The sequence below is a fragment of the Elaeis guineensis genome, chromosome 6 (genome assembly GCF_000442705.2).
Source record: "Elaeis guineensis isolate ETL-2024a chromosome 6, EG11, whole genome shotgun sequence".
Classification (NCBI taxonomy): domain Eukaryota; kingdom Viridiplantae; phylum Streptophyta; class Magnoliopsida; order Arecales; family Arecaceae; genus Elaeis; species Elaeis guineensis.
This window is the reverse complement of record NC_025998.2, coordinates 6868325-6883179: the sequence shown is the minus strand read 5'-3', so window position 1 is coordinate 6883179 and position 14855 is coordinate 6868325. Positions and strand designations below refer to the sequence as shown.

Sequence of the window (14855 nt, the reverse complement as noted above, 5' to 3'; positions counted from 1 at the left end):
TGCATAATGTGGTACCGAATCTTGCACAACAGTCAAGAATTCATTGATTTCTGCCACTTCTGTTATTGTACTAGATTGGCCATAGGACTTGCTTCTATTGGCCTTGGAGTTGGTTAAGGATTCAAGATATTGCTTAAACCTATTTATTAAATGGGTTAGCTTCAAATTTAAATCTTTCACACGTTTAATCCATTTTGACTCATTTAATAGTTAGGTTGGATCATTAACTCGACTCATTTAGTCCAGTTAACTTGTTTAAAATTTACTTAATATGTTTCTGACTTATTTAATATGATATGTTTAGTCTTTTTAATCTATTTAATTTAATTTGACTTATTTGATTAATGGATCATGTAGACTATGAGAATAAAAGAAAAAAAGGTTGCATTTTTATTTTTGGTTGAAATAGTTAACAATTATATATATATATATATATATATTATATATATATATATATATATATATATATATATATATATATATATATATTACAAGAGTTAAAGGAGAAAAGATTGCATTTTTATTTTTGGTTGAAATAGTTAACAATGACAGGTCTATCATTTCATTTCACAACAGTAACAAAACCTAAATCATAATTAAAAAAGACCATAATAATGAGCAAATTAATCTTTCTCAAGAAAAAAAAAGGAACAACTAAGAACTATATATATATAACCTAAATCATAATTAAAAAAGACCATAATAATGAGCAAATTAATCTTCTCAAGCAAAAAAAAAGGAACAACTAAGAACTATATATATATATATATATATATTACAAGAGTTAAAGGAGAAAAGATTGCATTTTTATTTTTGGTTGAAATAGTTAACAATGACAGGCCTATCATTTCATTTCACAACAGTAACAAAACCAAAATCATAATTAAAAAAGACCATAATAATGAGCAAATTAATCTTTCTCAAGCAAAAAAAGAAACAACTAAGAACAGAGAAATCTCAAACAAAAGAAGCTTTTTGACACCCGTCCCCTGTTGATGTCCGTCCAGCCACAGATGGAAACATAAATGTATCTTTTGTTCCACCGAAACACCACACTACACTTCCCGGACACCCAGCTCCAACTTGGACCCGCCCATGAATAGACCAAGACGAGCACCACCAACGCCTATACCTCCCCATTCTCCACCTCGTCATGGACAGCTTGTGGCTTGTACTTGTACCAGCTGGCCCAAAACAAGTAGTTCAAGAAGTTGATGAAGCTAAGGATGCAGAGCAACCAATAGAAGAGGTTCACATGATTCCTGTTGAGATTATTTCCAGCCAGCCACCCTCCACTCTTTGTGTGATTCTTGGTGGCAGCATTCACTATCTGAACCAATATGGTGCTGAGGAAGTAGCCAAGCGACATGGAACACCAAAGGAAGGAGGTCGAGATCGACTTCAAAGCGTTCGGTGCCTCAGAGTAGAAGAACTCAAGCAGTCCAACGTAAGTAAACATGTCCGCAATGCCGAATATAAAGTACTGGAAGGAGAGCCAGAAGACAGTAATCGGCAATGGCTGCAGCACAGGGAGGGCGTCGAGCATCCCATGGCTCCTGGCGACGTTCTTGCGCTTCACCTCGACGACCGCGGCGGTGGCCATGGATATGCATGAAAGCACGAGACCGACGCCGATGCGTTGGAAGTGGGTGATGCCAGTGAAGTGGCCGGTGATCCTGCGGGCAAAGGGGACGAAGAGGCGGTCGTAGAGTGGGATGAGGATGATCATGAAGGAGATGGGGATGATGGGGAGGCTGGCCGGAGGGATGTGGAATTTGTGGGTGATGCGGGTGTCCATGGTGGTGCCCTGCTGGATGGAGAAGGTCTGGAGCTGGGCAAGGCATGTGCTCATGATGATGGTGCTGCAGAAGATGGGGATCATGCCGAGGATGGTCTTGGCCTTCTCCACCTGGGTGACTCGGCATAGCTTCCAGGGGCTGGGTGAAGTGGTGTGAGTAGTGCTGGAAGTTTGGATTGCGGCTTTATCCAATAACCTGAATGGAATTTGCAAGCAAGTAGTTTAATTTATGTCATGTTGTTGGAGAGCTCTCGAAGGACCAGGAAAGTCTTGGAGAACACCAAAATTTACAATGGTCCTCTGAAAGAAGAATTCTGTTTATGATTTGCTAGGATATTTTCTTGATGTTTTTCCATCAGAAAGGAATTGTAGCTGTAGTTATCTAATTGGCCAAATCATAAAGAAATATGAGCTGCTGCAAACTGAACCACTTGCAGCATCATGCTATATAATTTAATATGAAAGTAGATGTAAAGGTTTATTTGGTTAAGTTCTAAACATGCCCCATCTCTTTCTTCTTCTAACACTTAATCAAAAAGTTCGTTACAAAAAAAGTGACTTTTTTTTAGAATCATTTTTTCTCACTAAAAATCAAATCCCATCATAAAAAAATATTTCTGACGGTATATTACTATCACAGGTTATCATAAATACATCTCTCGTAAAAAATTTTATTAGTGACAGACGACCGATGATGGTATATTTTTAAATATTTATGGTCAGTAGAAATAACATTAACCATCATCATTAATATAGTAGCAGACGAGGAAAATGAATAAAGATTTTTTTTTGTGACAAAATGACAAAAAGATATCTGTCACAAGTAAGATTTAAAAGTTTTTGTAAATAACTAGATTCGATCAGAGATCTTATAAAGATAAGATATATATATATAACCACTAGGACAACAATAACATCTAACATAAAATTATAATTTATTATACTTATTTAAGGCTTTTCATATTATAAAATATTTTTATTTCAAATATATTATGATATATTTTATTTTTTACTATTATTTTTTATAATAATTTTATCATCTTCTTTTTCTAATGTCCTTTGAAAGTAGATAATTTATGACTTCTTTTATTTATGCTATAATTAATAAGTAATAATATTTAATATAGAATATTTATTATACTTATTTAAGAAGTAATAGTAAATTATGAAGTCATAATTTATTATACTTATTTAAGACTTTTTATATTATAAAATACTTTCGTTTCAAATATATTATGAGATATTTTATTTTTTACTATTATTTTTATAACAATTTAATCATCTTCTTTTTCTAATATCCTTTAAAAATAGATAATTTATGACTTTTTTATTTATGTGTAATTAATAAGTAATAGTATTTAATATAGAATATTTTTAATATTTTATATTATATATTTTATTTAAGTTAGATTGGTGATCTAAATCCTTAGTTAAATCGATCTCCATGAAATCTTTTAGTAATTATATTTTAAATTAATAATTAACAATGATGACTAACTTTGGTCCTCATAAATACGATACTTTTAGAATAAATTTTATATTTTTAATGACATCCGGTTATAAATAATATTTTTTTATAAGGGCATAGATTTATTCGTCACTAATATATTGGTATAAAATTTACGTCAATGCTTTTCTCTAAAAAAATAATATTTATAATGGCAAAATCTAATATTTGTGACGGTATTTTAAGGTAATCACTAATATATTAAGATCTTGACAATTAATAATGACGTCCGAGTTTTGCCATCATAAATAAAGCTTTATGTGAGGGTGTTAGTGTGCCCTCACTATATTTTAGTCATAAATAAATATGTTATTTGTGAGAAAATCTTAATGTAGTCGATAATGTATTGAGATTTTAGCGATTAACAATGATGACTAATTTTGATCCTCGTAACTAGGATACTTTCAAAATAAATTTTATATTTTTAGTAACATCTAGTTATAAATAATATATTTTTTATGAGGGTGTGGATTCATTCGTCACTAGTATATTGGTATGAAATTGGTGCCAATGCGTACCTCCAAAAAAAATAATATTTGTGATGAAAAAGTTCAGTATTTATGACGGCATTTCAAGATAGTCACCAATATATTAAGATCGATCTTGATAACTAATAATGACGACTGAGTTTTGCCGTCTTAAATAAAGCTTCTGGAGGGTGTTAATGCTCCCTCACTATACTTTGGTCACGAATGAATATGTTTTTTTATAGTAATTTTATCTTGATGAATCCAAACCATTTTACCAACAAACTTCTGCAAATCAAAATAAATTCTGATATATGATAATGTAAATTAATAAAAATGAATCTTCTTATCCCTATCCAGATGAGTTCGATTCATAAAGAAAGACAGTGGTGCGTGCAAATTATGAACCTCAACTTTAAATTGGATAACTGTATGTTGTACTTCATAAAAAAGAGATTATGGATAGAATTGTTTTTTCAGAAAAGGACCTGAATTTATCTCTGTGAGGCAAAAATTCTACTTCTTCAAGCGATTCTTTCATTCTATCGATTTCATAAAGCTCTGTAGGATCTTCAGGAAGGTCTAGATTCCAGTTCCTGAATGCTGCCACGCAAACCTGAAAAACATATATAGACTTGGTCATGCTTGGTCTAAATGAAGAGGAATGGCCAAAGTAGGATACTTGAAGCCCATTTCAGATAGATAACATCGGCACTGGATATACATTGTTGACTTATTCCCTAACATAACATGGTAATAGAGGCAAGTTTGCTAGACATCATTCTCTAATTCGATTATTTATTTAACTATCTTATAACCTATAGCAGAGTAAATTGAAGAGGGTGATTTGGAGAAGTTGCACACCTGAATAATTTCGAGAAGTGCATTAGTGCCTTGAATGATAGCCATCCGATACTTTGGCACACCAGCAAGGAACACTACTAGTGCTATCAACATGGCACCTGTGGAAATCCCAAATCCCCGGTCCCAGCCTTTCTCGTTCTGAACCCAGACCACAAAGGTCAAGCTGATGGCCCCTCCGAGACAGACACTCAGCAAGAGCCAGTTGAAGAAGCTCGACATTTGACGGGCCTCTTGAGGATCCTTCTCATCGAACTGATCGGCGCTGTGAACCGGCAGACTGGCCTTGATCCCAGCTGACCCAATGGCTACGAGGTATAGAGAGATGTAGAGGAACACAGCATTACCACCATCAACCTTCAGACAATGGGCGGTAGTGTCGAAGATGTTGCAGGGAGGTGGCTTGAGTTTTGGAAAGTGAGCTTGCAGAGTTAACAACAGAAGTCCCTGAAAAAATGAAGAGATTGGAAGATAAGTGATCATTAATTAATAATGGGTGGCAGATAGAGTCCACGCTAGTAAAGCATGGTAACAAATTAATTGGTTTTTGAGGACAATTCAAAACTTCCAAATGCATGGAATATAGCAGGCATGAATGTTAATTAAGGCAAGACAAATTAGCAAGTGTAAAGTTTTATATATGGTCGATTTATAGGGCAAATGATTCACGGATTGTTCTTGAATTATGAAATATTTGTCAGTATATAGTACTGATGATTTATTTCCTAAATCATTTGGCTAGCTAATGAATTGTCTATTCCCTTGTAAGATGATTTGTTCATTGTATAGTAAAAAGAAAAAAGTTGTCTGAGTTGTAGGTGAAGTACCATGAACTCAATACAGGCTGATATAATAACAGACTTGTATCTCCCAATGAAGATATCTGCAAAGACTGCTATAGCAACTGAGACCATGTAGTTGGTGCCCATGTAGTTGGTTAGAGCATTGGAAGCATCGGCTACGTCCATATGCATGACTTCGGTGAAGTAGGTAACCAGATTGACTGCTAGTGCGAGAGAGGCCATATTCTCAAACATGAAAGCAGCTGCGAACAAATGGAGCATTGGAGACCAATTAATGCACGCCATAAATGCAACAAAATATGTTGTGTGCCAAAAAAAAAAAAAAAAGGAAGAGGCTATGTCCTCGTAGAGTATGCTTGTGAAGTTAGCGTTATGTTGCATGGCATGCGACCTTTATCGTGGTAGCATGTACTGATGGTAATATTGATCTCAATTGGATCCTACTTGTGTATATAGGGTGTTAAAAGTAGGAGTTTTAAATACCCAATACAAGCAAGGATGAGCTGACTCCCCCATGTTCTCCTTTCCTGACTGGCCTTCCCCTCCAATCTACCTTCCCTTCCACCACTTTTCCCTTCTCCTATATATCCACAAAGAATTAACCACAGGTTCGACAAGAGAAACGAATCAAATCCAAACAGGAGAGGGAGTACCATAGACATAGTTTTGAGAGTGGAGTTGAAGGACGTCTCATTCTTGACTTCCAAACTTTCCTGCAAGAGAACCAAGGAACTAATGAGTGCCATAGAGAGAACACAGTAAACATTGCTCACACGCGCGCGCTCTCATACACACACACACACAGAGGAAGCGGGAGAGGGAGAGAGAGAGAGAGAGAGTACCATGGTGCTTTGGAGAAGAAGCTGAAAGGTTGTTAAGGTGGGTGTTGAAGGATCTCACATATATATAAAGATTTTCAATTTCCAAAAATACTTTTTTTTAATATATATATATATATATATAAAGGCTAAGTCATGTACAGAGAAGAGCAGACAACACGAAAGCTTACGATTGGAGTGTTCTTATGTGCATTGGAGGACCTTTCGAATACGTTCTTATATTTATATTTTCGCATACCATACAACTATTCCCTGGTCTGCACCTATATACTGAACCATTCTTCTCTCTTTTTCGAAAAAAAGGACGGCAACCGTTGGATCCGCGAAAGGCTTGATCATCCCATGGAAACGGAGGGTCAAAATTCGCAAGCGCCACTAGTACACCCGGGGCACCTTCGAACTTAGCGGCCTGTCGAACAAGGCTGGTGGATTTTTAATCCATGCAACAATATGCAGGGAGCGATGAGGCCAAGATTTCTATGGCTCTCTATTCCCACGACGTCGTCCAGAACGATGCGCTGGGTAGAAGCAGCCAAATCCATTCCCTCTCCATTATTGTACCTTCCATTCTATGACTCCGTATGTGCATATATCTTAATTTATATAATTTATTTTCATGGGGAATGTATCTTACTTCCTCCATCTTATCTTTTATTTTTTTTAAAAAAAAGAAAAAAAACATTGGATCTGCAATTCAAGCTGTGGTAACGTTACACAAGTCCGCCACAAAGAAAGTTATACGGAAACTGATACGTAGTTCTGTCTTGCTGGTGGATCGATTACAGAAGACAATAATTCGATAACACCAAGAGGAAGAGGACAAGAAATGGTGAAGAGGAATCTTCTTTAACTGGTGTCGTTTAGATTCTTTTGGCTGTTGGCCTTCAAACTATGTGGTAAATATTCTAGGATCCGAGCAAATAGAAAATGCTGGATCCAAACAGGAAAGTATCTGAAAGGTATTGAACAACAAAGTTCTATCAGATCAAGATCTTAACAGTGAGGACAAAAAAATTCAGAAAACTGTTAGTTTTGATTTGTTTTCTCTTGTGAAGGTCTCCTCTTCTAAGTCTACATTCATATGTGATTCTTCTCAGTCCTTCCCTTTTAAGAGCAAGTCTTTGATTGACTACTTCTGATCCAGTTGATATTATACTGATGAAAATGCATGGTACGCCACATCAACTATTTACTGGAATGTATCCCATTAACTGATCCAACAAATGTTCTGTCTGGAAATTTCTATCGCTAGTCTGATGGTACACAAATGAAGCCTCCAACAGCCAACAAGTGTAGCAACTATTAACTACCTGGTCTATTGAACTGAAGAATATATTAGTCAGATTGAGATCGAGTTCATGTTAAATACTCTTGTTTCCTTAAATAAAATATAGTTGCAATACGTTTCAGCATGTTAAATTCTCTGCTATTCGTCTCAAAAAACGAAACATTGTATAATGGTGGCTGTCAGCTTAGTGTCAAATGGTCCTGACAAAGACCTGGCATTGTTGCAGGCTGCGAAGAGTAAAACATTCGAATTAAAGAACCCCTGAACACTAAATGTTGTATGAATGCAAAGAAGGGAATGATTCCAACTTGGCTCAAATGCATGGAACTACATAAGATTAATTCAAATAAGATGTGTGATCCTAGAAAATACGCAATCCATTCTTGTTGGAATGGACCAACCCTGGAAAGCAATCATCAAACAAGAAATTGGTGACAAATGTGGAAGTCTCTCCACATGATCTCTACTATATATTCCAACTCCATGAAGCTCCCTTCAGTTGATAGCAACCAGATATACCCATCATGGAAGACACTGAATAGAAATTTGCCTGTCTTTTTATGTACATTGTCCACCTTGAACTGATATGCAAATCCTACCTTCTAATACACGCTCACTTTATTTTCATGTATTTATTTGCAATGTAAAAGGTGTATATATTCGAGCTATTGTTTCGCATGGAGGGAAAGGAAGTGATGCCTGTCTCAAATTGTCATCTAAGTGGTGCATACCAGTGCTTGGCAGTAGGATGATTTGTCGTATTAACATTTCTCTTTTGCCCATAAACTTTACCTTTATTTTAGACAAAGATGAGTCGTGTGCCTATATAGAATTCTGTAATCTCTGTTGACTTTAGTATTTACAAATGGGTCTAATCTTGTCAGCCTTGATCTTTTATGTGATATATCTCTCTTTCTAGTTTTATTTGTAAATGGATGCCAGGATTTTTAATCACGGGGATCTCGGCTCCTCAGAAGGTCTCCGATGTTGAGATGAACCAAGATATTAATTTATGTTGGATGAGAAAGAAATACAGGATCCGAGATTTGAAAATTTAGCCAATACTATAGACGTCAAGATTTACAAAATCTCAATTATTATAATAAACACATATTAACTATCATACTTACACTATATTGAAATTGGTAAAAGGCGACGCTATAACAGGTATTTTACGACGCTAATAAGCGTCGCATTTAAGTTTTACGACGCTTCAAAAAACATCGCGAAAGCGTCGTCTACGTAAGTGTGGAGACGAAAAGTGCCGATGCTTTTTAAAAGCATCGCAATATTTTCTAACAATGCTTTAAAGCATTGTAAAATTAACTTTTAGCGGCGCTTTTTAGCGTTGTTAATGACAACGCATCCTCCACTCTACCAAGACGCTTTTCGAAGCATCGGCAGTTAAGTCATTAGCGACGCTTATAAGCATCGTTAAAAAATCTATTAACGATGCTTATAAACATCATTAAATTTTTTAACAGAAAAAAAAATATACAGATTTTATATACAAAAAAAAAGAATACATACATTCCTGTATAAAATTATATCAATTATTCAAACATAAACCTGTACAATCACCACCATTCACACCAAAAGCAAACTTCAATAGCAAATTTAACCAAACCAAAAGATATTATTTTATATAAATAAAAATAAAGTACTAATCGTCCATTACAATCAAGAGTAATATAAATAAATATAAGACTACAATAAAAATAAAATGATATCAATCTGCAGGCGGATGGTCGTCGCTGTCTCCACGTGACGTGCCGCCGTCTCGACGGATGCCTGATGTGCCAGGAGCCTACAAGAAACATATGAAAAACTTGATTTACATATCTATAAATAAAAATATATAGATCATTAAATTAATATAAAAATATATATTTAATAATATGTATTTACCTGAGATGGGCCATACATCTCTAATAAAGATGTAAGCCAATCAATCTGTCCCTGATGGCCTGCATCTCGGCATGGCTCTATCGCATCTCCTCCATCTCAATGGCACGACTCTGTCTAATCTCCTATATCTTCATCTTGAGTCTGCGGACGCGTAAATCCTGAGCATCTACTGCAGCATGCTGCGTATATCTACTAACCTCAGATAACTGAGTAGGGGTGACTCCTACTCCATAACCCCTCACTCGGCCGTAGCACTCTGGTCCCATCAACTCTGTGAACATCTTGGCCTCGATACGGCTCTGCTGCGTAGATGTTGCAGACTCGTCGTCACGCTCCGCAATGAGAGATGTAGCCCTCTTCTGTATTTATTTTGAAAACAAGAGTTATACATTAATAGCTAACAAAATTAAATTAAAATCATTGCAAAAAATAGAATATTAATAATACCGTACATATAAATCTCTCGATTCATCTCGAACAAAAGTACCATCCTGATGAGTATGAGTCATCCGGTAAAACTCCACTTTATCGGGTTCCCTCCCATGCTCATCCACCTACACAAATAATTTAATTTTAAGCAAACAGTTATAATAATTTAAAAAAATATATGAGTATCATGATACTGACATGATCCATGATACATAATGATATTAGTTATATAAATATTTCAACATAAAAATTAGAAGTTAATTATGAAAGTTTAAGAAACATACAAACTCCTGTCGGAGTCGTGCATAACTCTTCGACCTCGATGTATGAGGAATAGACTATAAAATAAAGTAAAGAACTTGTTATATGTATAATATATAATATACAATATAAATCAATATTTTTATAAAATATTTAAAAAAAAAGATAATGAGCAGATAATATACCTGTGCCCTCTCGGAGAACCAATAATGAACCAAATCCATCCACTGATGAGGGGGTGCATCAGAAGGATAATTTCTAGCAACCTCCTCCTCTATCATATCCTGTCTCATATAGTCCCTCTTCAATTGTACTCTATATTCTTTCCATTTGCGGTTGAGAGACTTCATTACAAAATCATGAATGGATGGAGAGAGAACAAACTTGCTTTATAAAAAAAAAGTTAAATGAAATAAATTATATAAGTGATTAATAATTAATATACAGTATGAACATCAATTCATTACCTCTATAACTCGGAGGAGCTCAACTTTGTACATTGGAAGCATGTCATTCCATTTTGCATAGCCCAACGGACATAGCTGAGGCCTTCGAGCAACAGTCCCTAAAAATGAAGTCAATAAGCAGGCAGCTTTCTTAATTGGCTGACCTAGCTGATTGCACTCCACAATAATTCTCTCGCCCTCACGCATCTGCCACACATCTCGTACTACTGTGGGTCCACGTCTGGGGCGTACTCTCCCGGATCCGTCTGCAAAAAATACATAAAAGTAATGATATCATAAATATACATAAAATAAAATAAAAATAAAATTACATGAAAGATAATATATATCCTGCACGTGTATCTCATCATCTGGCTGATGAACAGAAGGATCGTGCTGTGCTGATGATGAAGAAGGACAGGGTTCGAAATGCTGTGCAGCTGAACTGGCCTCAGGCTGCTGTGCTGAAGAAGACGTACCGATCTCTGTCTGTGAAAACTGGAACTGCACACTAGCATATCGTCCCCTGCGACGCATGATGTCACCTAGCATTTATATAAATAAAAGGTAGAATCAGTTAATATATGGATAAAATAACACAATAATTAATACAAATTATATACATCATAAATAATTATTACCAGTAACAATCAAGCAGTAGTGTTTCCTTCAAATTCTGTCCTAACCAACGTCGTCGTAGCATTTAAATCATCAACTGGTACAAAATTGTAGGGCATACATTATGTATAAGTGTCATCGTCATCATCCTCCACTTGATTTCTCATATCATATAAGTCTCTAGGTTTTGTTTTAATGACAGTAAACCAATCTTTATCTTTTGCGTCTTGTACATAAAATACTTGACGAGCTTGAGATGAAAAAATGAATGGATCATCCTTCAATAACACACCAGTGTGTATCAACCTTGAAAAATTTACAAGTGTAAATCCATTTGCACCTTGTTTCAAATCTCTTGGTGAGTTTATGTCTACCCAATCACATCTAAACAATACTACTTTAAATTTTCCATAATAATCCAACTCATATATATCTTTAAGTACACCATAATAGGATTTTCCATCCGCTTCCACCATAACACCGCTATTCTGTGTTTTTCTAAATTTCTCACGTTCTCTAGTATGAAATTTAAAGCCATTAATTATGAAACTGTTATATTTATTCATAATCTTGTTAGGTCCTCGAGCAAGAGCTATTAGTTCATCTGAATTATTTCTCTCCATCATCTTTGATACCTAAAAAAAAATGATATGAAGTGCTGTTGAGTTATCTGATATTAAATATGTATCAAAAATTAATGTATCCCATAATTAAATATAAATCACACCTGATTCGAAAGCCACATAGAGAATAACTCGACCAACCATTGCTATTCAATCCTTGCATTAGGATGAATGTTATGATTAGCTCGTCTCTGATAAATTAAAAATTCACTGCATAAAATATAAATATATCATTTAGAATATTATATCTAATATAAAATTTAAACATTGATGTCATGCCTTAAATATACTAACCTGCGATGGTCAGATATTATGTTACTATGAAGTAACACATAACGATGTGCTTGTGCTAAGGATTTTTGATCAAGTACAATACTTTCAGCTCTTCCCAAGAATTTTTCAGCAGTTGAGAACTTATACGGTTTTGCATTCTCCACAAAGTCATTATGCCGTTGAGGTCGACTAAAAATAGTCTCTACACTTTGAAGATATCTTGAACAAAATATCAAACATTCATCCACAATATATCCTTCAGCAATCGAGCCCTCGGGATAGGCTCTATTTCGTACATAATCTTTAAGATGCACAAGATACCTTGAAAAATTAAATATTTATTAAAATATTAGTATGCTGTTGTTTCTAATAAAATTATCAAAAGATTTAAGATTTGCAATAATACCTCTCAATAGGATACATCCATCTATAATGTACTGGTCCACCAACTTTAACTTCTGAAGCTAGGTGAATGAGCAGATGTACCATAATAGTGAAAAATTCAGGAGGAAAAATCTTTTCCATCTGGCAAAGTGTAATTGCAATATCGGATTCTAACTGATCAAGTTTCCGAGGATCAATAACTTTTGAACATAATGCCTTAAAGAATGACGATAATCGAAGTACAATTATAACAACTTGTTTCGGCAATGACGATCTTAAAGCTATTGGAAAGATATCTTGCATCAATATGTGACCATCATGACTTTTAAGATTTGAAAGTTTTCGATTCTTTAGATGCAACATCGTGAAATATTTGATGCATATCCATCAGGTACCTTGATACTTTTCAAAACTCTCAAAAAATTATCTTTTTCTCGAGCAGACATTGTGTAACAAGCAGGAGGCACATAAATTCTATCATTAGCAAGTATTTTAGGATGAAGCTCCTGTTGGATACCCATTTCTTTTAAATCAAGATGCGCCTTCATGTTATCTTTGCTCTTTCCATCAAGGTTGAAAAATGTTCCAAGTAAATTATCACAAACATTCTTCTCTATATGCATGACATCAAGATTGTGCCGAATAAGATTATGTTTTCAATACGGTAAGTCAAAAAAGATACTTCATTTTTTTCATAAATATTTACTGGGCTGTTGTGTAGATGCTATCTGTGTGTCTTCCTCATTTTCATCCTCGAAATAATTATCTGGATCTTGAAACACCTCTGCATCTATAATACTGATACTGACTTCCTCTGGTAACCCTTCGTGCATTGAGCTTTAAAAATCATTCCTTCCTCTTTTTTTAGAGGACTTTGAGTGCTTATCATAGCTGTAATTGATGCCATCTATTTGTCTATGAACATCAGTTCCAAAAGGTGGAATAGGGGCACATCCCAATTCTATAGTACCATCAAATAAATCTTTCTAAAATTGAAATGGATGATTTGCTTCCAACCATCGACGATGTCCCATGTAACAAAATTTACCTCTATGTTTTAACCAAATTGAATGTGTTGAATCTTTACAACAAGGACATGCGACCCGTCCCTTTGTACTCCAGCCAGATAAATTGGCATATGCTGAAAAATCATTAATAGTCCATAACAAAGCTGCCCGTAGTTTAAATGTTTGGCCGTTGGAAGCACCAAATGCATCAATACCCTCCCACAACTGTTTCAATTCCTCTATTAAAGGCTGTAGGAAAATATCAATATCATTGCCTGGACCCTTATCTCCTGGAATAACCATTGACAAGATAAGTGATGATTGTTTCATGCACATCCACGGTGGCAAATTGTAAGATATCAAAACGACTGGCCAAGTGCTGTAGGTAGAACTTAGGGTCCGAAATGGATTGAAGCCATCAGAAGCTAAGCCAAACCTAACACTGCGAACATCAGAGGCAAAATCAGGATGCCTATCATCAAATACTTTCCATTGAAGACTATCTGCTGGATGTCTCAACATTCCATCCTTTGTACGTCCTTCGTCATGCCATCTCATTGATGAAGCTATTTTTGATGATGCATAAATCCTTTTCAATCTAGGTATAAGAGGAAAGTAACGCAATACCTTCGCCGATTTTTTTTTACTCTGCGTTGCATCCAATTCATTCAGTACATTGTCTCGATCTTCTTTTTTTATTATCCATCTTGAAGATCCACATACATTGTATGACTCTTGATTAGCATTTTCACCCTGATATAACATACAATCTTTTGGACAACTATAAATCTTTTCGTATCCAAGATCCAATTCCTTTACTACCTTCTTGGCTTTATAATACGATGGTGGTAAATAAGTACTTTCTGAAAATGCATCCTTTAATAACTTAAGCAGCATGGTAAAACTCTTCCTAGACCATCCATTCAAATATTTTAAATGGAATAAATGTACCAGAAAAAAAATCTTAGAAAATTTCGTACAATCCGGATATAATTCTTCATCTGTATCTTTCATTAAGGTGTGATAACGAGCTGTCCCATCATTAGATATATGTATAGGTTTCTCAACATGCATACGTTCCATATGCGTACATCCATCAACATCCCAACTATTTCTTGTATACTACTGGATTCTCCTAAATTTTGAACACCAAATCCAAAAGCATATGTAATCAAACTCCTTATATCATCATCTCTTGCAGAATTGTCTTGTAAGCTAGTGGATCCAAAATGAGTTAGGGGTTGGTTACATGATGGCAACATAGATTCTCCATGAAAAATTCAGTCGGTATAACCTCTTAAAAAATCATTCCATACCAAATGTTCTTCAATAATTTGTGGATC

The 14855-nt window shown here is 35.0% G+C and overlaps 2 protein-coding genes across 2 annotated transcripts; both read right to left on the bottom strand.

The window, feature by feature from the left end:
• Positions 1-996: 996 nt before the first annotated feature.
• On the bottom strand, positions 997-6918 carry LOC105047783 (protein NRT1/ PTR FAMILY 4.5-like). Its single transcript, XM_073260023.1, has 7 exons — positions 6910-6918; positions 6090-6149; positions 5920-6016; positions 5461-5678; positions 4637-5080; positions 4261-4388; positions 997-1994 (listed from the first exon to the last, which is right to left on the bottom strand). The coding sequence occupies exons 1-7, from the start codon at positions 6916-6918 to the stop codon at positions 1127-1129; spliced, it is 1824 nt and encodes a 607-aa protein (XP_073116124.1). The 3' UTR covers positions 997-1126.
• A 5076-nt stretch (positions 6919-11994) lies between these two features.
• On the bottom strand, positions 11995-12806 carry LOC140858455 (uncharacterized). The gene is made up of 3 exons (XM_073259148.1): positions 12528-12806; positions 12143-12442; positions 11995-12058 (listed from the first exon to the last, which is right to left on the bottom strand). Exons 1-3 carry the CDS (start codon positions 12644-12646, stop codon positions 11995-11997), a joined length of 483 nt encoding a protein of 160 aa, XP_073115249.1. The 5' UTR covers positions 12647-12806.
• Positions 12807-14855: the final 2049 nt, after the last annotated feature.

What these genes read in the sequence shown, in the direction of transcription:
- LOC105047783 (XM_073260023.1), bottom strand. An exon ending in CTCTCAAAACTATGTCTATG is followed by an intron (nt 6,017 to 6,089) that starts GTACTCCCTCTC and finishes GTGGATATATAG; the next exon opens with GAGAAGGGAAAAGTGGTGGA. An exon ending in CTCATCCTTGCTTGTATTGG is followed by an intron (nt 5,679 to 5,919) that starts GTATTTAAAACT and finishes ATTTGTTCGCAG; the next exon opens with CTGCTTTCATGTTTGAGAAT.
- LOC140858455 (XM_073259148.1), bottom strand. Translation starts at nt 12,646, where the DNA reads ATGGAAAAGATTTTTCCTCCTGAATTTTTCACTATTATGGTACATCTG. An exon ending in TGGATGTATCCTATTGAGAG is followed by an intron (nt 12,443 to 12,527) that starts GTATTATTGCAA and finishes TAATTTTTCAAG; the next exon opens with GTATCTTGTGCATCTTAAAG. An exon ending in ATAATATCTGACCATCGCAG is followed by an intron (nt 12,059 to 12,142) that starts GTTAGTATATTT and finishes TATTTTATGCAG; the next exon opens with TGAATTTTTAATTTATCAGA.